Source organism: Canis lupus, chromosome 34, assembly GCF_011100685.1.
Source record: "Canis lupus familiaris isolate Mischka breed German Shepherd chromosome 34, alternate assembly UU_Cfam_GSD_1.0, whole genome shotgun sequence".
Taxonomy (NCBI): Eukaryota; Metazoa; Chordata; class Mammalia; order Carnivora; family Canidae; genus Canis; species Canis lupus.
Genome location: NC_049255.1, coordinates 26527837 through 26555695, shown reverse-complemented (window position 1 = coordinate 26555695; position 27859 = coordinate 26527837). Strand labels below are relative to the sequence as shown.

Here is a 27859-nt window from a genome sequence, read left to right as displayed (position 1 = left end):
CAGACATGTAAGTGAATGACTTTAGAACAATGTACCAAGTGCTATAATAGAAATATATACAGTTACTATGAAGCTGGTGACACTACTTAAAATGAGTACTTATTGGTATTTTAAATGTTAATATCCATTTTATTTGTCTTTTAGTACGAAGAACTGGAATACGCCACTTATATTTGATCTCAAAGAAGGAACTGTTAGTTTAATCCTGCAGGCAGAAAGGTATTTGTGTATCATATTTGACTATTGAATTTGGGGTTAAAATATTTCAGATTGCAGTTAAGCACTCTTTAAAGCATGCCATTTAGAGTGGTGCATTTGTCATTCGGAATCTATTTACTTTAAAGAAAAAAGTAAGAATAAGCTGTTAGGTCAATGGTTCTGAAACTTCTTGGTCTCAAAATTTCTCTGCCTTTTTTTTTTTTTTTTAAAGTAGGCTCCATCCAGCATGGAGCCCAGCATGGAGTTTGAACCAGTGACCCTGAGATCAAGACCTGAGCTCAGATCCAGAGTTGGACGGTTAACTGACTAAATCACCCAGGCACCCCACTCTACACTCTTAAAAAGTTCTTGAGGGTTATATATAGATAATATATATCAGCATTTACTATCCTAAAAATTTAAACTGAGAAATGTAAAGGATATTCATTTATTAAGAATGATGAGGCTAAATTTATTACAAGCAAAGATCAAAGTAGTAATCTGAGGAAATGGGTGAGTTGGGGCATCTGAGTGGCTCAGTTGATTAAGCTTCTGACTTCAGCTCAGGTCATGGTCCTGGGGTCCTGGGATCAAGCACCAGGTTAGGCTCTGTGCTCAGCGGGGAGTCTGCTTCTCCTTCTCCCTTTGCCCCTCCTCTTGCTCATGTTCTTTCTCTCTCTCTCTCATAAATAAATAAATAAATAAATAAATAAATAAATAAATAAATAAATAAATCTTTTTTAAAAAAACCCAAAAGAATGGAGGGGTTACAAAGAGATCGTTTTGACCTCAGGGCCCTTTATTTTCTATTCTGTTCTGTTCTTGCTTGTGGTTTTAAGTATTGGTTGAAACACATTGATTTTATGAGCCACTGCTAGGCTGTGACCTGAAGTTTGGAAAATAATATTCTTTATCCACACTTTCAGTGTATACAGGATGATGAAACTCCAGGCCAACAAACTGGAGTAAAGTGGGAATAGCTATTCCTCAGGAACCCACACTTTTCCATGAAAACTATCATCAATCAGTCAAGTATAGTGATATCCTACTGAATCAGAGGTCAGTCTTAGAAAACTACAACCCAACAAAACCAGGAATGAAGTTTGAAAATAGAATCAACAATTACCTAAAATAGCTACCCATGAAATCTTTGCACTAAAACCATGTATTTTATTCTTTATTGCTTTACTTACCACGTAGGCAATCTTTTAGTAGTGTTATTATCAAGTTTTCTTACCTACAGCCTTTTATGAATAATAAACCAGAAGAGGAATGCTGGTGAGCTGTTCAAGGCTGGCACAAGGGCAGGAAGAAAAGTAACTGGCAAGGCAGCATAGAGAAAACTAAAAGCACCCAACTGTATAACTGAATAGCTTAATTATTCTGATGCACCAACAGATTCTCATCTACCATTCTCAGTACCAAAGCCGTCAGTTAAACAGTTACTGAAGAGTATGATCATCATATTGATGACCTTGAGTGATCGAGAAAATTGTGTCAAATTTTTTATCATTTGTTAAATAAAACTGAAATGAACAACAAAAAACTGAAATGTATTATTTTGTTATATCATAAGTTTTTAATACAAAAAGACATCTTTGCCACTTAAAAGGTAAGATCTCAGCTATCTAAAAAACTGTATTTACTTGAACAATACCAAGTAAATTTATACATATAAGTGTATTGAATATGCTCTTAATAAAGGCATATGTTAATGGCATAACTGATTAAGCAATTAAAGAATAATTTACTTCCTAATGCTTGTCCTATTTCTACACTTAGAATTATTTGCCCTCTGAAACACGATGTTTACTCACAAGGAGGTTAAAAGCTTATAGTGTCTTGTTTAGGAGAGAAAAAGTTTTTAGTATTGAAACAAAGAAAGAACGTATACTAATATGATGTGTCACTTTGTCAACATTAGCAACTGTTGTTTTCATACTCTAATGTGTAAGGGCCAAACCCTTCAATTAAACTACACACCAATATTCAAGTATTAATTTAACTAAAATGTATATATTTGTTTCCATGGCAAGAAAGAACCCTTAGCAATTCCTGAATCAAGGATATTATGGTTTTATGTGTTCAGCATTGAGGAAACAAGTACTCCAAAAGAGCAGTAGTATGAATGTAAATTATTACAACCTTTCAAAGGGCAGTTTAACAGTCTATATTAAAATTTTGTAAGTATGTGCCCTTTGATCCAATTATTGCATTTTTAGAAGTTATACTAAGGAAATAAGTAAGGTAGATATGCAGAGATGTATGTATACATTGTTTAAAACAGTGAATGATTTAACATAAATGTCTATTGGGAATGAGTTAATAAAATGAAATTACAATATACCCATACTTTGCCCTAAGTTATATCTATAGAGATAGGATTGCAAAAGATATTTTGCTTTCTCTTTATTGTTTGAATTATTTGTTGAAATGCCATAAACTTTCAAAGGAAAAAATTAGATTTTTCCAAAGAATATTCTCTAATGTAAAAATGAAAATATAGTAAGCTTCTATTTGAAAATTTAATTTTAGGGATCCCTGGGTGGCGCAGTGGTTTGGCGCCTGCCTTTGGCCCAGGGCGCGATCCTGGAGACCCGGGATCGAATCCCACGTCGGGCTCCCGGTGCATGGAGCCTGCTTCTCCCTCTGCCTGTGTCTCTGCCTCTCTCTCTCTCTCTCTCTCTCTCTCTCTGTGAGACTATCATAAATAAATAAATAAAAATTAAAAAAAAAAAAAAAAGAAAATTTAATTTTATTCTTTTTTTTTTTAGACATTTTCTTCTTGTAGATGGTGGTGGTATCTATTTATATTCTTATGAAGGCCGCTTCATTTCTTCTCCAAAATTTCCTGGAATGAGAACAGATATTCTGAATGCACAGACTGTATCTCTGAGTAATGATACCATAGCAATAAAAGACAAAGCTGATGAAAAAAGTAAGTGAATTTTTATAATTTTCCATTTTCCAAATTTCATGAAATTTGTTAACACTATAAAGTTTCCATAACTTAAATTTCACTTTTTTATCCATTAATATGTTAACTTTATATGAAAGAATTAGGAGCTTCCTAATTTGTCCTAAGCAGGAATTAATTAAAGAACTTTAATTCTTTGGTAATTCATAGAATTTTAGAGTTAGAATTATCTGCATTTTCAGAAATGTGGATTTATCTGCCAATAAATTATGTTTTACTTACATAAGTTTTGATTGTTGAACAAGATAATCATGCAATTCTGTTTTGCTGTAAACAGAAAATCAGAAAAAACAAAATAAAATTATTATTGTAAACTGATATAAAATGAGCTGGAAAATATTTTCCTTATGTTCCTTTTAAAAGAAACTAGTATTCATTGATGGTTGTTAAATAGAGGTATATGCTAACAATAGAAAACACAATTGAAGTACCTAGAATTGCTAACCTATGAAATTTTCCTTCAAGGGGGCCCATATGAAACCACTGGTTTCTTCCTAATTTGGGCGCTCCCATATAAGCAGGATACTTGCACCAAGTACAGTAGTCTACAACTTTAAGTGACTGGGATTAAGTAGTAGAGGTACTAGTGCTTTTGACTTCTTTCTTCTCCTCAAATGCTTGCACGAGTATCCTATGATATTAGTGTGGGTGACTATTTGAAACAAATGTCTGGGTATGGGGAGAGTAGAAATTAGAGAGCAATTTACTTATGTTTAGAAGCAACTCTTATAGTCCGCAGCTTCTTTGTTCTTTCTACCAGTTTCTGCTCATACTAACACTAAAATACAAGTTCAGCCTCCCATAGTTCATGGGCACTTACAGTTGTAGAAAGAAGTAGACAAGTCCATCCATATACCTCCATCTCTTTATAATATGTACAATCAGCAAAAGGATGGAATGCTTTTATTTTTTAAAAAGTTATTAGTCTGGGGGCACCTGCATGGCTTAGTCAGTTAAGCGTCCAACTCTTTATTTTGGCTCAGGTCATGATTTCAGGGTCATGAGATTGAGCCCTACATCAGGCTTCATGCTCGGTACGGTGTCTGCTTGAGATTCTCTCTCTCTCTGGCTCTCTCCCACTTCGCATACACTCTCACTCTCAAGATAAATAAATAAAATCTTTTTTTTAAAAGTTATTAGTTTGCATCACTATAAAAAAACTGAGTTTAGGCCAAGCCCAAAGCATTTTGTAATGGAAGCCAAATTCTTGAAAATTTTCTTGCTATGCTTAATTAAAACTTTTGTTATAGTGTTTTTCTTTTTCATTTTTTCTGAGCAAAATTGCCAATTTTAAAGCATAATTTATTGTTACAATATTATTTCTTCTGTGAATATAGCCACTGACCTCAAACTTAACATTCCTAAAGTTTAATAACAGCTAATAATCAATATACTAGAAGTGTGATCCTCTGGAATTTAAATGTCATGTTATACATATTTCATCATTTTTACAATCTGTATAAATTATTCAAACTTTTTGGCTGACTACATATGCCACTACTGTCTTTTCATGCCATTTCTGTCTTTTCATTTTTGTAAACCTTGTGCATGTTTGGTCATATAAAATTACTCCATTTGTGATGAATTGTAGAGTAATTTGGGAATTATTTAAAGGGAATAACCAAAACAAAGCAAACACTCCAACAATCTTCCCCTCATCCCCTAACAATCTTTTTATTTATTTATTTTTAATTTTTTAAAAAGATTTTATTTATTTATTTTAGAGAGAGAGAGAGAGAAAGCACAAGTGGTATGGGGAGGGGCAGAGAGAAGAGAGAAGCAGATTCCTTGCTGAGCAGGGAGCCCAACATGGGGCTGGATACCATGACCCTGAGAGCATGACCCAAGCAAAGGCTGACGCTTAACTGACTGAGCCAGCACCCCCGCAACAATCTTTTTAAAAGAGAAACAACACTTTTCTTTATACCACTGTCATGTTTGAGACTAGAGGAATCCTTTGGTGAAACAGAGAAGGGGACAAAGGCAGCATTTCCTCTTGGCTGCTTTAATACAATATCTCCTGTAATTTTTACAACTTGGTCTGCTTCAGAACATCAGAGAAAGCTGGGGTTGGAAATACAGAACTTGAATTATCATTATTTAGATAATGCTTGATGTCATGAAAGTACATGAAATCAGAGAAAGTAGGTACTGTGAAAAGATGACCTAAAATAGAAGCTTAGGAACAGGGGTCACTAGATGAAGAGTAATTAGCAAAAGTGAATGAGAGATGGTCCAAAATAGGAGAGAATCAGGAGAAAACTGTTATATGTAGCCTGCGTAAGGGTTTCAAGAAAGAGAATGGTGAGGAGCACCCAGTGCTGCTGGGAAGTCAAAATGGAAAGTAGACTCTTTGAATGGGCAACATAGCAGTCATCGGTGATCCATGCAGGATTCATTGCATCATGTAGAACATAGATAGGAGTTGTAAAAGTTGAAAGCTTGTTGTTTCAGGAAGTCTAGCATTAAGAGAGACAAGGAATTAATAGAGATTACTCCAGTGGGGAAGAATTTTTTTTTTTTTTTTTTGATAAAGGCAACTTCAAAATGTTTGTAGTACTAAGAATGAATCGGATGAAAAGGTGCAGGTAAAGGTGCAGGAGAAAGTGGTGATAGTTGATAGGGTTGTATCTTAGAGAAAGCTGGGAAGGTAGAATGACAATGTATAGGTAAAGAATGTGGTCAAGGTGAAGTAGTATGAGTACCAGATACCCATTCACCTGAAATCAGAGCATGTAAGATAAGGACCAGGACTAAGGGTTGAAGATAACTTGGAGGGAAATTCAACTGTTGTAGGTTACCAAAGGTTTCATTTTTATATAGCAAAAATTATTTTTAAGATTTTATTCATTTATTCATGAGAGACACAGAGAGAGAGAGAGAGAACAGAGACACAGGCAGAGGGAGAAGCAGGCTCCATACAGGGAGCCCGACGTGGGACTCGATCCCCGGTCTCCAGGACCAGGCCCTGGGCGGAAGGTGATGCTAAACCGCTGAGCCACCCAGTCTGCCCCTATATAGCAAAAATTTTCAATTTACATTATCTCCTTGAATATTTCATATGTATTTTGTGGTTCCCAAACAAATGTTTTGTCTGTCTTAAGACCAACTCTTGATAACCTATGGAAAACATTTATTTCAAAATATCTGCTCTGTTTCAATAGTGTATTTATTTCCCTCAGCTATTGGTTAGCAAGACAAATCATTGTTAACAGCCCTCAAAAAGAAAAATAATTTAGATTTAATGCTAAAATAATGGTGATACAATTAAAAAATAATTACTTTACAGACTGCATCTTATTTGCACGTATTCATTCCCCTAACATAACTCTAAAAATTAAGGGGTGTTCTGGGGATATGGAGAAGACAGTTCTGGAATCTTTTCCTCAGGAGTTCAGGGAAATTCTCGGGCTGGAAGCTAGCTGAACTCCCAAATCAAGTGTTTTTGACAAATACAGGTTCTTAAAGAGACCTCTCCAACTCCGAATACATAGTTCTGAGGGAGGGACACCTGGCTGGCTCAGTCAGTAGAGCATTCAACTCTTGTTGAATAATTCATGTTGGATGTAGAGCATACTTTAAAAAAAAAATTCTCAGGGAAACCAAAAATTTTGGTACTATAGAACTTTGAATATTCTATAGTAAGGTCATGAATATGAATGTGTAAAATAATATTGATTACTTAAAGAGATTTTCAATGGTTAGTAGATAATCTGTTTTTACCCCTCAGTGAGATATACTACACTCCAAATCTGATGTTAAGGTGAGAGTCCTCCAAAAGATTGCCTTGACTTCAGATGTCAACTGCAAGTCTTGGTGGATCCCCAGACCACCTGTACTTCTGACCAACTGGCTACATATACAGGGGTTTCCATGATCCTTTCAGGTTCAATAGCTTGTTAGAATGACCTCAACTCAGGAAAGTTCTATATATATGACTACAGTTTTATTATGAAGGATATACATAGTATGATGCCTGGGAACTTCTGTGCCCTCTTCTCATGAAATTAAAGTGGTCATCCTTGCAGCACATACACGTGTTCACCAACCAGGAAGCTCCAGTGAGCTTTGGTGTCCAGAGTATTTTTGGCTTATTACATGGCTAATTAGGCACGATTACTAACATCAATGACTATGTGATTGAACTCAGTCTCCATCCCCAGAGGGCAGGGTTGGGGGAGAGCTAAAAATCCCAACCCCCTAATGATTGAACTTTCTGGTGACCAGCCCCTTCCTGAAGCTATCTAAGGGGCCCACCAAGAGTCACTCATTAGTGTAATAGTGACACTCCCATCATTTGGGAGATTCCAAGGCTTTTGTGTCCCAAGAATTCAGTACGAAGACCAAAGAAATTTTTTTTTTTAATATTTTTTTCTTTATTTATTTATGATAGTCACACACACAGAGAGAGAGAGAGAGAGAGAGAGAGAGGCAGAGGGAGAAGCAGGCTCCATGCACCGGGAGCCCGACGTGGGATTCGATCCCGGGTCTCCAGGATCGCGCCCTGGGCCAAAGGCAGGCGCCAAACCGCTGCGCCACCCAGGGATCCCATGAAGACCAAAGAAATTATATTTTACACCACAGGCCATTCCTGGTCTTTGACTATGGATCCCTGATAGCAAAAGGTCATCCCCCAAAATAGAATGAATATGCCTAAAATTTGGAGGAATCAGTGTGGACCAGGGATAGGAGGCTTTTAACTCAGAAATTTCCAATATATTTGACCATCAGTATCAGTATTATTATAATCATACCAACAATGCCAGTGTTTACTATCTTGAAAGATGAGTCGAAGGGTGCCTGGGTGGCTCATTTGGTTGAGCATCTCTTCATTTTAGCTTAGGTCATGATCTCAGGGTTGTGAGTTCAAGCCCCGAGTGGGGCTTTAATCTCAGCATCTGCTTGAGATCTCAGAGTCTGCTTGAGATTATCTCTCTCCCTCTGCCCCCTCCGCACTCTCCAGTGTTCTGTCTCTCTAAAATAGACAAATCTTGAAAAAAAAGAGTCAAAAGACACTTACTTTCCTAGAGTCACTCTAGTCCTTAGTAATTAGTCCATGCCATCATCACGTTGTATAATCAAAATGTCTTCCAAGGCAAAGCCACCCAAGTATATAGAATTCCATTTAATCTTGTCAGATTGCAAAAGCAGGTGGGGTCTCAGCAATATATAGCTTCATTTTTTTCTTTTTTCTTTTTTTAGCCAAGTATAATTAACATACAGTGTTATATTAGTTTCAGGTATACTATATAATGATTCAACAATTAATTCTGTTCATTACCCAGTGCTCATCATAAGTGTACTTTTAATCACCTTCACCTATTTCCCCCTCTGCCATCTCCCCGCCCACTCCTTCTCTGGTCACCACCAGTTCTCTATATTTAAGACTCTTTTTTTGTCTCTCTCTTTTTTTTAAATTCATTTGTTTTATTTCTTAAATTCCACACATGAGTGAAATTATATGGTATTTGTCTTTCTCAGACTGATTTATTTCACTTAGCATTTATACAGTCTCCATCCATCCATGTTGTTGCAAATGGTAAGATTTCATTCCTTTTAATGATTGAGTAATATTCCATTATATATATAAATCTCACACCTTTTTTTACATTCATCTGCGAGTGGACACTTGAGTTGCTTCCATATCTTGGTTAGTGTAAATAATGCTGCAGTGAACATAAGGATGCATATTTTTGAATTAGTGTTTTCATGTTCTTTGGGTAAATACCCAGTAGGGGAATTTACTGGATCATATGGCAATTCTGTTTTAATTTTTTGAGGAACCTTTATACCGTTTTCCACAGTGGCTGCATCAGTTTGCATTTCCGCCAACAGTGCATGAAAGTTTTTTTCTCCACAGCCCCAGCAACACTTGTTTCTTGTGTTTTTGACTCTAGCCATTTTGAAAAGTATAGTTTTGATTTGTGTGTCCCCGATGATTAGTGAGGTTGAACATCTTTTCATGTGCCTGTTGGCCATCTGTATGTCTTATTTGGAAAATGTGTATTCATGTCCTCTGCCCATTTTTAATTGGATTATCTTGGAGGGGGGTGTATAAATTCTTTATATAATTTTGTGTATTAACCTCTTCCCCTTATCAAATACATCATTTGTAAATATTTTCTCCAATTTAGCAGGTTGTCTTTTTGTTTTGTTGATGGTTTCCTTCACTGTGCAAAAGCTTCTTATTTTGGTGTAGTCCCAATAGTTTAATTTTGCTTTTGTTTTTCTTGCCAGAGGAGACATATCTAGAAAAATGTTTCTATGGCTGATGTCAAAGAAATTACTGCCTATGTTTTCTTCTAGGAATTGTATGGTCTCAGGTCTCACATCCAGGTCTTTAACCCGTTTCAAATGTATCTTTGTGCATAGTGTAAGAAAGTGGTCCAGTGTCATTCTTTTGCATGTAGATGGCCAGTTTCCCAACACCACTTATTGAAAAGACTATATTCTTCCCATTGTATATGCATGCCTCCTTTGTCATATATTGATCATAAAAGCATGCATTTATTTTTGAACTCTGTTCTGTTCCATTGATCTATGTGTCTGTTTTTGTGCCAGTACCATACAGTTTTTATTACTACAGCTTTGTGGTATATCTTGAAATCTGGGATTGTTGACAAAACATGAGAGACACCTAACTCTGGGAAATGAACAAGGGGTAGTAGAAGGGAAGGTGGGTGGGGGATAGGGGTGCCTGGGTGATGGGCACTGATGGGGGCACTTGGCGGGATGAGCACTGGGTGTTTTGCTAAGTGTTGGCAAATTGAACTCCAATAAAAAAAAAATTTTTTTAAAGCTATCTGGGATTGTGATACCTCCAGTTTTATTCTTTGTCAAGATTGCTTTGGCTATTTGGCGTATTTTGTGGTTCCATACAAATTTTAAGATTATTCTAGTTCTGTGAAAGATGCTATTGGCATTTTGATAGAGATTGCGTTAAATCTCTACCTTGCTTTGAGTTGAATGGGCATTTTAATAATATTTGTTCTTCTAATCCATGAGCAGGGAATATCTTTCCATTTGTTTGTGTCATCTTCAGTTTCTTAAATTTGTGTTTTATAGTTTTCAGAGTATAGGTCTTTACCTCCTTGGTTAAGTTTATTCCTAGTATTTTATTATTTTTGGCAGTTGTGAGATTGTTTTCTTCATTTCTCTGTCTGCTACTCCATTATTAATGTATAGAAATGCAACAGAGTTCTGTGTATTAATTTTGTCTCCTGTAGCTTTACTGAATTGAATTCACTTATCAGTTCTGATAGTTTTTGGTGAGGTCCTCAGGGTTTTCTATATTTAATATCATGTCATGTGCAAATAGTGAGTTTTACTTCTTCCTTACCAATTTGGATGACTTTTATTACTTTTTCTTGTCTGATTGCTACAGCTAGGACTTGCGGGACTATGTTGGATAATAGTAATGGGAGTGTACATCCTTGTATTCCTGATTTTAGAAGGAAAAGCTCTCAGTTTTTCACCATTGAGTATAATGTTAGCCATGCTTTTTCCTATGTGGCCTTTATTATGTTGGGTTATGTTCCCTCTAAATCTACTTTATTAAAAAAACAAACAAACAAACAAAAAATAAACCTACTTTATTGAGAGTTTAAATGAATGGATGTTGTAGTTTGTCAAATGCTTTTTCTGCATCTATTAAAATGATCATATGGTTTTTATTCTCTCTCTTACTAATGTGATTTATCACATTGATTGATTTGCAAATATTGAGCCACACTTACATCCCTGGAATACATCCCATTTGATTGTGGTGAATAATGTTTATAATGTATTGTTGGATTTGGTTTGCTAATATTTGGTTGAAGAATTTTGCATCTATGTTCATCAGAGATATTGGCCTGTAGTTCTCTTTTAGGTAATGTCTTTATCTGTATTGGGTATCAGGATAATGCTGGCCTCATAGAGTGAATTTGGAATCTTTACTTCCTCTTGTATTTTTTGGAATAGTTTGAGAAGAATAGGTATTAACAACACTTTAAATGTAGAAATCACCTGTGAGGCCATCTGGTCCTGGACTTTGGTTTTGGGGAGGTTTTATATTCCTGATTCAATTTCATGGCTATTAATCAGTCTATCCAAGTTTTCTATTTCTTCCTACTTCAGTTTTGGAAAGTTATATATTTCTAGGAATTGATGCATTTCTTCTAGATTGTCCAATTTTTGATATATAATTTTTCAAAATATTCTCTTATAATTGTTTGTATTTCTGTAGTGTCGGTTGTTATTTCTCTTTTCATTTCTGATTTGATTTATATGAGTCCTCTCTGTCTCTGTTTTTGTTTTTGTTTTTTAATGAGTCTGGCTAAAGGTTTATCAATTTTGTTGATCTTTTCAAAGAACCAGCTCCTGACTTAATTGATCTGTTCTATTGTGTTTTTAGTCTCTGTTTCATATATTTGTGCTCTAATCTTTATTATTTCCTTCCTTTTACAGGCTTTGGGCTTTGCTTGTTTTTCTTTTTTTAGCTGTTAGGTATAAAGTTAGGTTGTTTTGAGATTTTTCTTGCTACTTGAGATAGGCCTATATTGTTTTTCTCAGGTAATATTTCTCCTTCTCTCTATTTGTAAAGAACTGGTGGGCTGTTTCTACCACTGGGCAATATAACTGCATTCACATTTGACCCCATATTTGCCAGTTGGAGTGGAAGTACAACCCACTCCATCAGGTCCTTAGAAATTCTGACCTAAAAGTTAATAGTTTCTTGCCTAGGAATCATCTCTGCTTTTGATAATTGTAGTTGCAACCTTGGCCCTGAGACCACTGTATCTAGTAAGAAGAAGAAAGTTGAGGTGATATGGGAAAGAAAGGGAAGAGTATAGCCATCATACCAGATTCTCCCATTGTGAGAATAATTGTAGTCATACTAGCATCTTCCTTAGCCCCTATTTCCTATTTCCAGTGAAATTGCAGGGGAATTTATCTAGTGTGGACACACTCTTTGCTCCCTTTATATGGAATGTCAGTACACACTTATGAATGCTTGTAAGCTGGTTCTTCATGCCTGTATTCCCTCTCTCCTCATTTTAAACAACCATTATTTTCATTGCCCATTCTAATTCTTTACCAAACTATTACTCCCAGAAAGCATCTCTCTGCCATTGTTGGACAAAATGGCTGTAAAGTGTGTCCCTTGTTCTGAAGAAATGTGATTCAGTGGTCCAAATCAGTGCAATATCTTCTGCTCCGGTTCTTTGATAGTACTCTGAGCATTTGCATCTACCACTGCGTAAGCAAAGCCCAACTCAGAGCCAGTGTCTATCTCTCATCAGGACCCAGTTTTAGCCCCGCAGGGCTACCGGCATCAGTCTGACTTGCCAGCTCTGTACAAGGACTCCCCCCAGGGAATCTTCCCCATAGCCACCTGCAATCTCTAAATCTCTCTTGTTGGCAGACAAAACAGTTCCTGTTGACATTTTGTGCCTCTGAGGGTGCAAAAGGAGCATGTCTAGATACAACCTCTCTGCATTGTTTCAGTTCCACTCACTCCATTAACCCAAGTGGCTACCTCAAGTGAGCACACTTGCTTGTCCATTCCAGGCATCTTCTGATGCTGGAAAGGGGTTCTTCTCACGGGCACTGACATGGCCTACTTGAATGCACCCTTCAGATTCCCATAGTGATTTCCATAGGGTCGTGCCCCAGAAGGGCACCCCTTTAATAGGCCAATCTTCCGTTGCCCTTCTGCCTGACCATGTATGTGGCCGAGCCATTGACCACTGCCTGTGAGTAGGTCAAAATCCAAACATGAGAGCAAACAGCATGCAGTGCAGCTCACTGAGCCAATTTGTGTTTACCTTTTTCAGTCAGAGTGGTGGCCTTCCAAGCTGAATGCTGTGTGTTCATGTTGAAACTGCCACCCATAAGCCAAGCAGCTGTTTGTTGGTCTGTTGAGAGCTGTTTACAGGCTCTGCCCGAGTCATGATAGAATCCTGCAGCTCTTCTCATGGTTCCAGGGTCGTTTCTGGGGAAGAGAGTCTAACTGCTTATGATATGCTGTGTAACTCCATGCATTCCCTTGGTGGTGTGTTCTGCACGCACCATGTCTGTTTTATTATGGAACTTTTCTGGGCACTGCCTTCCTCATTAGAGCATTTCTCTGACATCACCCAAGACATCCTTATTTTATGCTTTTTAGTCAAAGGCAGTTTCTTTCCTTCTTTCTTTTTAAGATTTTATTTATTTATTCATAGAGACACACACAGAGAGAGAGAGAGAGAGAGAGGCAGAGACCCAGGCAGAGGGAGAAGCAGGCTCCGTGCAGGGAGCCTGATACGGGACTCAATCCCAGGTCTCCAGGATCACACCCCAGGCTGAGGGTGGCCCCAAACCGCTGGGCCACCGGGGCTGCCCACAGAGGCAGTTTCAATTAATATCTGATAGCAAGCTAGCAATTGCTCCTCCAAATGGAAGTTGTCTTATCTAGAGTTCTAGTAGCTATCACTGGAAGGTGTTCACAGACTTTTGTCAATTAGCCCCAGTCTACATTCCACACAAGACTGCTGTACAGAGAATGTATCCTAATTAGCACTCCAGCTTCTATTTCACAGCATTTGATATAACACCTGTGTGTTCCAGAAGTCTCACTGATTCCCACTTTGTATGTCCAATTAATATTTGAGGGGTGGATTTTTCATGCCTTTTGTTTTACAGTACTTGATAAGGGAAACATTCCCCAGCTAGGCACAATATCTGTCCCTGTAATACATTCAGATAAGAGTCACAACCATTTCATATGAAGCTTCTTCAAGTATACTAATTTTCATTTAAACATTCACCTTAATCCCATTAATTCTTGTATTTCTTTATCCTCTCATTCTAGTTGATCATCAGTAGGACTTTGCCAACGGGTTTTAGTTTTAAAGCACTAGGTAGTATTTCCTCAGTCAGATATAATATCCAGTCCCATTCAACATTCAAGTAGAGACATAGCCTCTTGACATAAAGCCCATTTAAACACTCCAAGTTTCATTCAAACTTCACCTTAATCATATTAACCCTTGTTTTTCTGTGTTCTCTCAATTTAATTGTAGTCCTCGTTAGAACTTCACCAATGGACTTTGGTACCATAGTGCATGGGACTCTCATATCAAGAAGTCCTAGAAACTTCTCTCTTCAGCCCCCTGACCATTTTATCCACTCCTGTGCATAAGGCCTTAGGTCCCCAGTAGAGTGTTGAGCCAAGGAACCATGGCCCTTTTATCAGTCCATCTCTTGATTAAATTGGGGAACCATCATCCCAGGCAATTGGAGGTGAGATTTCTTTTTGCTATTTTGCTGTATAGCTTTCTAAATTCTTCCAAACTAGGATGAATAAAGCAAATTTGTTTAAAGACCTTCAATGTTGGGGGACCAACAGGGATTCCTATTGATCCATCCAACTTCTATTTTTTTCCCTATCAATATTTGCTTTATTCATCTCATTTCTTAAGATTTTCAATCTGTGGGAATGCAAGCCTTGATGCTCCTCACCTGTCTATCTCTAATTATTTTAGTCTTTCTCATTATTTGTTTTGACATAACATTTTCCTTGGGTAATGGCTCTGAGAATAGTAGCTGTACCTCAGGCTGACCGGAATCAGGATATTCTCCAACATATTCTTTCAGTGGGGGTCCTGGGCCTAGAGGCTGTAATTGATATTGGCTAGAATCTATATTTGGCCCATCTCTTACTTTCATCTTACCTATTACCGATTATAATAACCACGGGATTGTATATTTTTCCTTTTTCATATTTGCATTTTCTTATGCATCTAGTAAACCAACTGCCCAGAAGATGGATCCGTCATCTCAAAATTCTGTAGGTGACTTTTACCTTATAGCTGATTGCAGTTAGCTGCTGTTTCTTACTGTTAGTGACCCTTTTGCCTCTAAGAGTTAGAGGTTCCTCATTCCCTGTTCTCTCATCCTTTCTATTCCTAAACCACATGTTTCAATGAGTTATGGTTGGTCCAGTGAATCTCAACCTTTCTGACACTAACTATTCCGTTTTTACCTTAACCGGTATATTGCAATTAGTTTCTAATACTATTAACTTATAGTTAGCATGGACTCCAGGGCTTAAAGGCAAAATTCTCCTCAAGACTGCCCTCACTTTAGACACTAGTTGTAAGTAAGTCTCAGGGAGTCCCCAGGCCAACCCGCTTTGCTGACTGACTGGCTACAAATTCAGGGACTCCTATGGCGCCCTCAAGTTGGTTAATTTGCTAGAATGACTCACAGATCTCAGGAAGGTGCAATACTTAGAATTATAATTTTATTATAAAGGATACATTAGGGTGCAGCCTAGGAAAGAATGCAGAACTTCTGTGCCCTCTCATGAAATTAGGGCATGTCACTCTCCCGGTATACCAGTATGTTCACCAATGAGGAAACAATGCTAAGTTTTTATGGGATTTTTACTACATGGGCATGATTAACTAAATTATTGGCCACATGATTGAACTCAATTTCCAGCCCCCTCCCCCCCAACCTCCCCATCCCCAGAGGTCAAGGAGCTGGTGACCATCCCCCATTCTGAAGCTATCTAGGGGCCCACCAAGTCTCCCCACTAGCATAACTAAGATACTCCTAATCACTCAGGAAATTACAAGGGTTGTTGAAGCTCCCTGCCAGGAACTCAGGACAAAAGCCAGACAAATTACTAATTATACTATAGGGAGCTGGGTACTGACCCCAGAGAACTGAACAATACATAACACATTGCCTGATATTATAGTAGGCACTTGGCACATTTTTCTTTTGTGAAATATGATTGCTTGAGTATAACACTCATAAGTTATTCATCCAAATCAGAGTTCTGAAAATTACAAATTACATCTGGACTTGGGTTTATCATTGTAGATCCAATGGAGGAGTGAAGCCATGCCATTAATAACTATTCTAATTAGGGAATATGTTTTAGGAAGAAGATTCAGTTCCACCATTTTCTAAGAAACATGGCCCCGTTAATAAGTAGGAATTTGATGCTGCTGCTCTTCTATGCTGATAGATATTCTGTGGTCCAAAGAGTTAAATAATTTCTCATCATGATATGATAATTCCATTGAAGTCTACCAATAAAAATTCTAATATAATATATTAACTAATGCTTTACTTTTTTTTCAAGTAATCTTCCTTTTTGAGGCATCAACTGGAAAACCACTAGGTGATGGGAAGCTTCTTTCTCATAAGGTAATGGACCTTAGCTATTTCTGATGTAAATAGCCACTATTTATTTACTTCCTTTTTAAAAATAATGTTCTCATTTTAAGGTAAAAAAACAGAAATTAGTTTAGATTTTTAACAAAAAAAAATAGGCTTTTTTGCAATAGTTATCTCAATCCTCCACTTTATTTTTATTTTTTTAAGTTTTAATTTATTTATTCATTTTAAGTAATCCCTATACCCAGCATGTGACTTGAACTCATGACTCCAAAATCAAGAGTTACATGCCCCTTCTGACCAAGCCAGCCAGGCACCCCTAGAAATTAGTTTTATATTTAAACCCAATGTGCATTCTATATAGAGTATTTTGCCTAAAAATGTCATAAAGACTAAGCACTAGTAAACTCTGTAATAGAAAGCTATATATACTAATTAATTGGATAAAAGAATCTGAGTTACATGTCATTATCCAGGCTGTTTACTGGTTTTCAATAAAATGTCCTATCTTGGTTAAACTTTTATCACCTATCAGGAAATAAAAATGTTTTGTATTCCTAAACATCTTGCAGTTTTCCCATTGACCTATCCTTAGCCACCATTTTCTTTAGGTTTTAACACTAGTTAAACTGAAAAAAATTATATAGAAGTACAAAAAGATCTTGAATTGTGAAGTGTTTATTGGTTTCTGATTTTTAGCATTAAAATAAGCAAAGGAGCACATTTTATTTATTCTAATAGAGATATATTAAGGTCTAAAGATGTTTTTAACTTTATCACTCAATGCCACTACTGAAACACTACTCTATACTTTATTTTCTTCTTTATATATTTATTAGTTTGAATTTGAATAACAAATATATTCATAAGCTTCAGAAAAAGCATAAAAAAGTATACAGGGAAAAAGTCTCCCTACTACATCTATTTCTTATCAGTACAATTCTGTTCTACCAAAAAATAACCACCATTATTAAACTCCTTTTTCAAAAAAAAAAAAAAAAAAAAACTCCTTTTTCCTTCCAGAGATTTTTTTAATGTGTGTGTGTGTGTGTATACTTCTATATATAAATAACATGTATATTTTAATGTATATATATAAATAAAACAGATATATGTTATTTTCCCCCTTTTACAAAAATGTAACATATGACTTTGTACATTGCTTTTCTCCCATAACACTATTCCTAGATATCTTTCTATATCAGTACATAAAGTGCCTTCCCAATCCTTTTCTCCCCCACCATACAGTATAACATTTTATGGATATATCAGAATTTATTTAACCTGTGCCCAAATGATGGACATTTAAGGTATTATTGTGACACCTTCAAAAAATAAATCCTAGCAAGTCTAAAAAAAAAAGTCCTAGCAAGTCTTAAGATAGTAGGCAGTAAATAGCATTTCAACTCTTTGATTGAGTTGAAATGAATCCACACTAAACCATTTCCAAGTTATAAGGAAATTCATTTTACAAGCTATTGTAATAGTATAATAGATTAATGCAGTATGCCAGAAATGCTTTGTTATATAGACAGAACACTAATCTTAAGTTAGAGACCTGGACTTTAAATTTTAGATGTGCTTGTTACCAGCTTTTTCTGAGCAAAAATCACTTAATGTCTATGCAGCTCAGTCTTCTTGTCAATAAAGCAAGTATAGTAATACCGATAACACAAGATAGTTTGCTATTTCATAGGAATTGAATCTGAAAAGAATGTATAAAATTTAAGACTCTAAAAACATAAGGTATTTTCATAAATCTGCCTGATGATTCTCTCCCTCTGCTCCCTCTCCCACTGGTACACAGACTCTCTCTCATATAAGTAACTAAATCTTAAAAAAAAAAAAAAGGAATGTTTCCTAGCTTATGAAGTTTCAAAAAGATATACATTTTAGTGTTTTACGGGGCATCTTTCCCTTGTAAATTAAAAAAAAGGTAACTGTACTTTAGCTTTTGAATTATATCAGTAGTTAACAGAGACATTTTATCATTCTAAGTAGGGGGTGATATTTAATTGATCTTTAAATAAACAAATATTCTTGTAATTAAATAACTTAAGTGATCTGATGTCAAGCACTAAAATTAATGCAGTATTTTCATTTTTCTAAATTTTAGAATGAAATCTTGGAAATTGCTCTGGATCAAAAGGGACTTACCAATGATAGAAAAATTGCGTTCATTGATAAAAATAGAGATCTCTATATCACTTCAGTGAAACGATTTGGGAAGGAAGAACAGATTATCAAACTTGGTAAAAAAATTATAATACATTTAAAATTTGATTACTTTGAATTTTCTTAGATCTACTCTGTCATATATTATACTAAATAGCATACTTGCTTGAATTAATCTGCGAATCATGCTTCGGTCTCATAACTTTTCTTAACTATTTAACACCACTTAAATAGCAAGTCTTTAGCTGCTATAACCACATTAGCATTGAAAGACTTAGAAATTAAAACATAATGGCTCCAGGTCAAATACTCAAATATTTCCATATATTTTTAAATGAGTTTTTGTACATGTTTTCACCATTATACAATCAGAAAACAGAGGCACACCTACCAGAATTTAGAAGGGGTCTTGTATGTTGATTATTAAAATATTTTTAATGCTTATTATAGTGGAACTAATAATACATTAACATTCTTTTTAAAATAAGGAACAATGGTGCATACTTTGGCATGGAGTGATACATGTAATATCCTTTGTGGACTTCAAGATACTCGATTTACAGTGTGGTATTATCCTAATACAGTTTATGTGGACAGAGACATTTTGCCTAAAACATTATACGAAAGGGATGCAAGGTAACATTTTACTGTTGGAATTGTTTATTGTAATAAATGACTCTAAAGTGTCATGTTTTTGCCTCTGATTTTAATCCTGCAAGGTACCTTTCACTCTACTCAGTCAACGAAATTGTTCAGCTAAAGCTAGCTTAATGAGATTAGATTTAAGTGTTGGGGTCAAATTGAAAGTGTCGTATAATACTACTATATTTATTCCTTCTATGGACATAATTTTCCTTATATGAATATAATTTTAAGCCTAATGTTATTTAATGAAACTCAGGTAGCTTTTTTTCAGTGTGGTTTAGTGATTTTAATATGGACATTTTTTAGATTTTTTTCAGTGATATACAATGTGTGTCAACCTTTATTCTTTCTCGAATTATCATAAATTACTAATTACTATACTTATAGGACTGTATAGGTCTCTAGAATTGAATTTTTAAAGTAATATTAAAGATTAAAAATATGTGGTAACTGAAGAGTTTAATTTTACATGCTTTAGAAAATACATGTATATCCCTAAGTTCTCTAAGAAATAACAAGATCTCTCAATCTTGACAAAATAAGAATGCAAAGCTTCTTAACTCCAAACCTTATCTTAACTTTCAAATCTATTTTGAGTTCACTTTAATATTCATAACTCTTGTAAGACCAGAGAGGCATCATTTTTTAAAAAGATTTATTTATTTATTTATGAGAGACACACAGAGAGGCAGAGATACAGGCAGAGGGAGAAGCAGGCCTCCCACAAGGAGCCCAATGCAGGACTTGATTCCAGATCCCGGTATCACGCGCTGAGCTGAAGGTAGATGCTTAACCACTGAGCCACCCAGGTATCCCAAAAGGCATCATTTTAGAAGTATTTAAATTAATAAAGAGAAGTTAGTCTCTTAAAGTTCACCTCTTTTTTTTATGATAGGCACACAGTGAGAGAGAGAGAGGCAGAGACACAGGCAGAGGGAGAAGCAGGCTCCATGCACCGGGAGCCTGATGTGGGATTCGATCCCGGGTCTCCAGGATCGCGCCCTGGGCCAAAGGCAGGCGCCAAACCGCTGCGCCACCCAGGGATCCCAAGTTCACCTCTTTTTATTATGAGAAAATAGTCTTGTAATCATCTTAATTTTTTACTGGTTTATACTTTCAAAAGCTAATGCTAAATTTTTTTTTCTTTAAAGATTATATTTATTTATTCATGAGAGACAGAGAGAGAGAGAGAGAGAGAGAGAGAGAGAGAGAACAGGGACACGGGCAGAGGGAGAAGCAGGCTCCATGCAGGGAGCCTGATGTGGGACTCGATCCTGGGTCTTCAGGATCAGGCCCTGGACTGAAGGCGGCGCTAAACCGCTGAGACACCCAGGCTGCCCCTGAGTTTTTTAATCATTTGTGTAATTTACCTTAAGACTTAGGTGAAAAAGATTATTTCAAATGCTTTTAGGCATAGCTCTCAAGTATGTGTTAATTTTTGTCACATTAAACTCCAAGCATATAGCAGATTAGATTTGAATGTTTATTTAAATATATACTTTCTCCCTGGAGTTAACTTTTTTGGGGGTCAATTTTGGACACTTGGAGACTTTATATCTGTGTCAAGGGTCAACTCCCCAAATTTAGTACATATGAAAGATTTTGCTCAGAGCATAAATTATACTTTGCTTTTTTTCAACAGTGAATTTAGTAAAAATCCCCATATTGTAAGTTTTGTCGGAAATCAAGTAACTATAAGAAGAGCTGATGGCTCGCTGGTTCACATCAGCATATCACCATATCCTGCTATTCTCCATGAATATGTAAGCGGTTCAAAATGGGAAGATGCTGTAAGACTTTGTCGCTTTGTGAAGGTACTTTACATTTCAGATCCATAGTTGTGTATATATTGAGTATTAGTTGACACATATCTTTGTGCAAGATAAGAAATGGTAACAACTAAGGGCTGGAAAAATTGCAAATGAAATCATGTCTCTTTTTAATAAGTGAAGACACAAGCCGTGCAGGGAGATAGATATTGCTATGTGATTTATTTTTGAAGAAGCTGTAATTTAAATGAGTAGTTTCTCTATACTGGCACATATAAAAATCTTCCCTGGAGCTTTTTCTAAAAAGTCAGATTCCCAAGTTTTACTCCCACAGAGATTCTAATTTATTCAATCTGGGATGAATCCTAGGCTTATTTTAAAAATTCCTCAGGTGATTTATACACCTAAGGTTAAGAACCTCTACTTTAGATCAGCATTTCCCAGGTTGGTTGAATCCAGCTTTCTCCAAGCATATTTGATCACAGAACTTTTTATTTACTTATTTTTTAAGGGTTTTATTTATTCACGAGAGGCAGAGACATGGGCAGAGGAAAAAGCAGGATCCCTGCGGGAAGCCCGATGCGGTTCTCGATCCCAGGACTTCTGGGTAGCTCCACTGAGCCATTCACGTGTCCCGACCACAGAACTTTTTTTTTTTAATTTTTTATTTATTTATGATAGTCACACACAGAGAGAGAGAGAGGCAGAGACATAGGCAGAGGGAGAAGCAGGCTCCATGCACCGGGAGCCCGACGTGGGATTCGATCCCGGGTCTCCAGGATCGCGCCCTGGGCCAAAGGCAGGCGCTAAACCGCTGCGCCACCCAGGGATCCCGACCACAGAACTTTTTAACTTTACCTGGCTTAGCAGCCCTTAGAATACACTTTTTTTTTTTTTAATGCTATTTATTCATGAGAGACAGAGAGAGGCAGAGACACAGGCAGAGGGAGAAGCAGGCTCCCCAAGGGGAGGTTGATGTGAGACTCAATCCCAGAACACGGAGAACATGACGTGAGCCTAAGGCAGATGCTCAACCACTGAGCCACCCAGGTGTCCCTAAAATACACCTTTAAAGTGACTTTTAGTTGCTTTCCCTTACAATGAGTTGATGGCAACTTTCAATAATAGCATTGTCTGAGAACCTCACTATTTCTCTGGTTGTAAGTTACATTCTTTGACCTGATCAAAAAGACTGGAGGGTCTATAACCTTGAATTATCTTAATAGTATATCAGAAGTACAAAAATAAATTTTATTCAAAAGAAGTTCTTTATATGTTATTAATATATTTTAACAAAGTATTCACATGAAATTTCCACATCATTAATTTATTAAATTAGTAGTTTTTTTCAGTGCCATGCTCAGGAATGTTTAATTTTTTCATTAAAAATATAACTTTAATATATTTTAAATAGCTGCTTATTTTAAGGCAGTTCTGCTTGTAATTGAAATAATTGTTCCCCTATTTCACTTTAGGAACAAACTATGTGGGCTTGCCTAGCTGCTATGGCAGTTGCTAACAGAGATATGACTACTGCAGAAATAGCCTACGCAGCAATTGGTGAAGTAAATAATGTTTACTTACCTATACGTTGTGGTTTTTCTTACCATAATTTTTTATATTTCTGTCACTATCCACTTCATGTATTTTTTTCTTTTTTTAGATTGATAAGGTTCAATACATCAATTCTATAAAAGACCTTCCATCTAAAGAATCAAAAATGGCCCACATATTAATGTTCAGTGGGAACATACAGGAGGCTGAAATGGTACTTCTTCAGGCTGGCCTTGTTTATCAAGCGATCCAGATCAATATTAATCTCTATAACTGGGAAAGGTAATAAAAATGTTTTTCATCAATTCTAAAACCCAACTGATCTTAATGTAGTCTTCTATCTACCACTTGGTAAATTACATTTTCCACTGTACTTAATAGTTTCCTAACATCACAGAAGAATTTGTTCACATTTCTATTTGTGAGGAGTTTGCCTTTGAAGATTTATGCCTTCTCTGAACTTGTGATTGATTAGAAGTTCAAGTGAAGAAGAAAAGAGCTAGGGTGTCTCCTGAATTTCTGATTTCAATAACTGCATAGACGATGCTACTATTAGCAGATTTGGAAGGGAATATAGTGAGTTCAGTGTTAGGCATGTTAGATTTGAAATGTTTGTGAAGAGACAGATACATGATAATAGTTGAACCCAGAGCTCATGAGACAGATATGAGCTAGGGATGTAGATTTAGGAGTCATCAGCAAATAGATGGCAATTGAAGCTAGAAAAATGGAACCAATTGGTTGGGGAATGTGTGGAGTGAGAATACATCAACCACATTTATGGGTGGAAGAAGAGAAATCTGCTGAAAGATTGGCAGAAAGCAGTCAGACAGACAGAAAGAACCATGAGAGATTTGTGATGCTAAGGAAGAAAGGCTGCAGGATTTGAAATGAGGAGTGCTCAGTAGTAGCCTTCTCCACTATATTAGGCTTTGACACAGAGTGCTTTCTGAGACAGAGTGGCATGCTACTTTTCTCTATGACATATTAGATTTTTCCCCTCAATCTCTCAGGTACATGTTTCTCAGTGAAAAAGGCTGTAGTGCTTATACCCACCAAAATCACTATGTTATAAAGTTGGCATGCTGATTTTTCCAGGTTTGAAGTGTCTTTCATAATCTTTGTCTCTATTCATACCCTACCATATTTTTAAAACCAGATCCCAGTCATCATACCATTTTATCTGTAAATATTTCAGTATGTGTATCAAGGTTTTTAAAAATCTAGCCACAGTAATATGATCACACTTTAAAGAATTAACAATTTTATTCAGTGTTATTTTTCTGATTATCTCATAAGGTTTAGTTTTGTTTTATGGCTTGTTTGTTTGATTCAGGATCCAAAAAAGGTCTGTACCTGATGATTGGTTGATATGTTCTCAAATTTCTTTTAATCTGTAGGTTTTCCTCTTTCTTGTGTTTTCTTGTAATTTTCCCACTGCAGAAACTAGGCCGATAGAGTTTCCCATAGTCTGGATTTTGTTGATTACATCTTTGTGGTGGTGTTTGACACATTCCTTTGCCCCTTGAATTCGCCATAAATTGGTATTGAATCTAGAAAGTTGATTAGATTTAGGTTTAACTTTTTTTTTTTTTCCCTCTTGGTAAGGCTGTATCAGAGGAGGTGATTAATATATTTTCACAATGACTGGTTGCCTATCTTTTTGTGATATTAGTAGCCATTGGTGTTCATTGCCCAGAACCTTTAATTAATTAGAATTCTAGAAAGATAGGATGTAATTATTGGATGATAAATATATTAGATTGCTTTTAAGATCCCTAAAATAAATTTCTATATTTGTTTAAATCCTTTAGAAGGGAATAGATTTCATTTTGATAATATGTGTTATTCCATTTGAGAAGCACAGCCTTGCTGGTTTGTGCTTTTGTCATTCATATCTGAATTTAAAAATTACTTGCAACCTAATAAGTTACAGCCCTGGAAGACTTTTAGGTAAGCAAGTCACCTATTTGCTGTTCACTTTGGACATTTGGTGGTAGTCTGTTCTCAAAAATTGTAGTTAAGAGAGATAGAAATTAGAAACTTTATGTAAGTACTAATAAAAAATAATTTCTCTACTTCTACCAGTTATATAAAGTGATTTTTCTTCATTCAAGTTATGTAAAATATCATATTTTGAAGTTATAAAATCTTTTTATATAACTTCCTTCTATTTAAAATCAGAGAGGATACATGGATTTATTCCAGCCCCATAATCTAATGTCACATTTGTTTGGTTGCCAAATAACCATTTTAAAGCTAGAGACATGCTGTTCCCATAACCTTTATATAATTGGAGTGAATTCCCTCCTCTGTATGATAAAAAAACATTCTTTACCCAGTGTATGCTTTTAGAGAACATTTAAAGTAGTACATATAACTTGAATGTTTACCTTTAGCTATTGCTCTTTAATCAGATAATTAATACATATCTTATAATGACTATCATGTAGCTAATACTTGTCATCTAGTATCTAAATGCAGTATTAGATACCATATTTTATCCTTTCTACATAAATAAATGTATGATGTACCATAACAAATTATCTCTTTGGAGATAGTTTTCTTTTTGAAAAGTCCAACCCAAAATAGATGCTTATGTATTCTCCACTTGGAATACTTATAGTTTTGCACAATCAAGAATTCCTTCCACAATGATGTTCAGTCATAAAAAAGGAACAGAAAATGGCATATTTCAGGTGCCAGAGAGCTGGTTCACCAGAATCTCCACTCACACATCCACACTGGAATCAGAGTCTTGGGAATATAGAAAGGGTGATATGGGAGAGGATTAGAAGGATTAAAGCGTCTTTTACTTCTATTTCTCATTTTTTGAGTTTCTGTGACTTAGTTTTTGCCTTCTTACATTTCACTTTTGTTCCTCTCTGTTGCAGTACTTCTACATTCTTTTCTGTGTAAATCTGAAAGACTTAAAGTCACAGAGGAATGAGGGAACTTTGTGAGGAATTTGTGATGGGTAACAAATACTGATCCTTGGAGTTAGCCATGTGGTTTATGTAAATATATTTTTATAAGAAATAATTTTGCTAATTTTGGCATTATCATTTGTATTACACATGACTTACATTGATAATTTTTTATATTGTCTTTATTTCTCTCAATTGTCAATACACATGGTATATCTAAGATACTTTTTAAAGTAACTATTTAGGTCAAATCAAAGCATGCTAAGAATGAAACAGATTTTCCTACTGAAGGGTTACATGTTGCAAAAAATCTAGGTAGTAGTTGATTTTTTCTAAAACAACAGGTTTACAATAGCTGGTTCTGATAAATAAATCATGACTGGCCTATTCAGAAGTCAGTTATATGTCATTAGAAAGCAAGGGAACTTGAAAAAGAATGTGCTTTAATTCCAAACTTAAAAACAGGATTACAGTGAACAGTGGAAAGCTATACTGTACTGGTTTGTTCTTGACTCAACTAATATGAATTATGCAGAGGATCATGGGCTGAGATGCTGACCAAAATCTATATACACATATAGGCCAAAAAATGAGGGTTAATCTTTTCACTTCCCTCCAAATTACCAATATATAGATTTTTAAGTCTTTGCTGTTATACTACCAGCAGTTCATTTAGTTCTTGCCTGAGATTTAAAGAAAATATTACCTTAAAAATAACTTAGTTATATTGATAGATATTAATTGGATTATAAAATTTATTTTTTTTTAAGATTTTATTTATTTATTCATGATAGTCACAGAGAGAGAGAGAGAGGCAGAGACACAGGCAGAGGGAGAAGCAGGCTCCATGCAGGGAGCCCGACGTGGGATTCGATCCCGAGTCTCCAGGATCGCGCCCTGGGCCAAAGGCAGGCGCCAAACCACTGCGCCACCCAGGGATCCCGTGGATTATAAAATTTAAATGGCTATTAACTTTTTCTAAGACTTGAATGGCAAAGGGCATTTTGTCAGATTTTTATTATCCATAAATTTTAGTTTTATAATATTTTAAATTTTCTGTATTATAAAGGATATCAGTATTTAATTGAATATTGAGCAGAATAAATTCTAGACTTTAGATAAATAAATTCTAGAGCAGAAAAAATTATAGACTAAAAAAATGGTCAAGATAGTTGAACCACTTACAAGGGGGCGGGGGAGTTCATTCACTTGGATTTTATTATGATTTTAATGAATTTTTCAATGACCATTTACCATACACACACTCTGGAGTACTCACCAAAGAGAAATGAGACCCAGATTTCCCTTCAATAAATTATAGGATAAGAAGGAGACAGACTCATAAATAATAATTATGATATACTGTAAGCAGTGCTCATAGTAATAATAATAAGCATAAAATATTATGGGACACAGATAAGATAATGGTCATTTATTTCTATAAAGGGAGGTGGTCAGGGAAAAGAGATCATATCTGATCTGAACCTTGAAGTATAAGTAGGAATTTGCAAGATGGATGAGGTAGGGAATGGTGTTCTGTATTGAGAGATGAGTAGAGAGGAAACAACATAGACCATTTGTTCTATTCCCTTACCCCAAAACTCTACTGCATTTACAGGCTAATACAAGCAATGATGATAATCTGTTTTGTTTCTCATTATAGGGCACTTGAATTGGCTGTAAAATACAAAACACATGTTGATACAGTTCTTGCGTACCGTCAAAAGTTTTTGGAGACATTTGGTAAACAGGAAACTAATAAACGATACTTGCAGTATGCAGAAGGTGTAAGTATTATACAGTATTTTTATGATATTGTCTATGCTTTATAAGTTATATGTAATATTCATCTTAACAAGACAAAACTGGAATAATTCTTGCCATAATCTCCAAAAAATAACTTTTTGCCTTATGATATTATATTTTGCCTATATAGTTTTATTACTGATTTTTTTTCTGGAATCTTAAAGCTATGTTTTGATTAAGTCTGTTTTCATAATATTTAATTTGTGTTAAAGTTGGGTGCTAATTGATATTTTTATGTAAACAATATAAATGGCTGGGATACAGGTTTCTGACTCCTGAATTTTGTCTTCCACCAGCTGCCCTTTCTGCTCCAGAGGAAATACATAAACACATAGAGCACTGGCCAGAAAAATGGATACTTTGTCACTTCGCAAAATTCTAGGGAGAGGAGCCTAGCTCAGGGAGACTTCACTGCCTAGAACCAAAGAAGGCTAAGCCTTTGCCTTTCAAATCCCTACCAAAATCTCACGTTTTATCTTTATAATTAGAAGAAAGTCATCCTAGTACATATCAGCCCACAAGAAGGGTGGAGCAGTTTGCCCAAGTGCCTAGAGCAGGACTGTTGCAGTCACCTGCTTAGATCCTTCCAGGCTCAGACAACAGAAACAGAGTTCCCCTCTAGCCATGCAGACCCAAGAGCCTTGTAATCCCAA

General features: G+C 35.8%; 1 protein-coding gene across 6 annotated transcripts in view; it reads left to right on the top strand.

The window, feature by feature from the left end:
* IFT80 (intraflagellar transport 80) overlaps positions 1-27859 on the top strand; it is a 123094-nt gene that overhangs the window by 86923 nt on the left and 8312 nt on the right. For all 6 annotated transcript variants that reach the window (XM_038583757.1, XM_038583754.1, XM_038583759.1 and 3 more), the window contains 9 exons: positions 145-219; positions 2973-3136; positions 16296-16360; positions 18447-18582; positions 18994-19141; positions 20793-20964; positions 22395-22484; positions 22583-22755; positions 27064-27187. In XM_038583757.1, the coding sequence (XP_038439685.1) occupies positions 145-219; positions 2973-3136; positions 16296-16360; positions 18447-18582; positions 18994-19141; positions 20793-20964; positions 22395-22484; positions 22583-22755; positions 27064-27187 (1147 nt within the window). The remainder of the gene's footprint in view (positions 1-144; positions 220-2972; positions 3137-16295; positions 16361-18446; positions 18583-18993; positions 19142-20792; positions 20965-22394; positions 22485-22582; positions 22756-27063; positions 27188-27859) is intronic.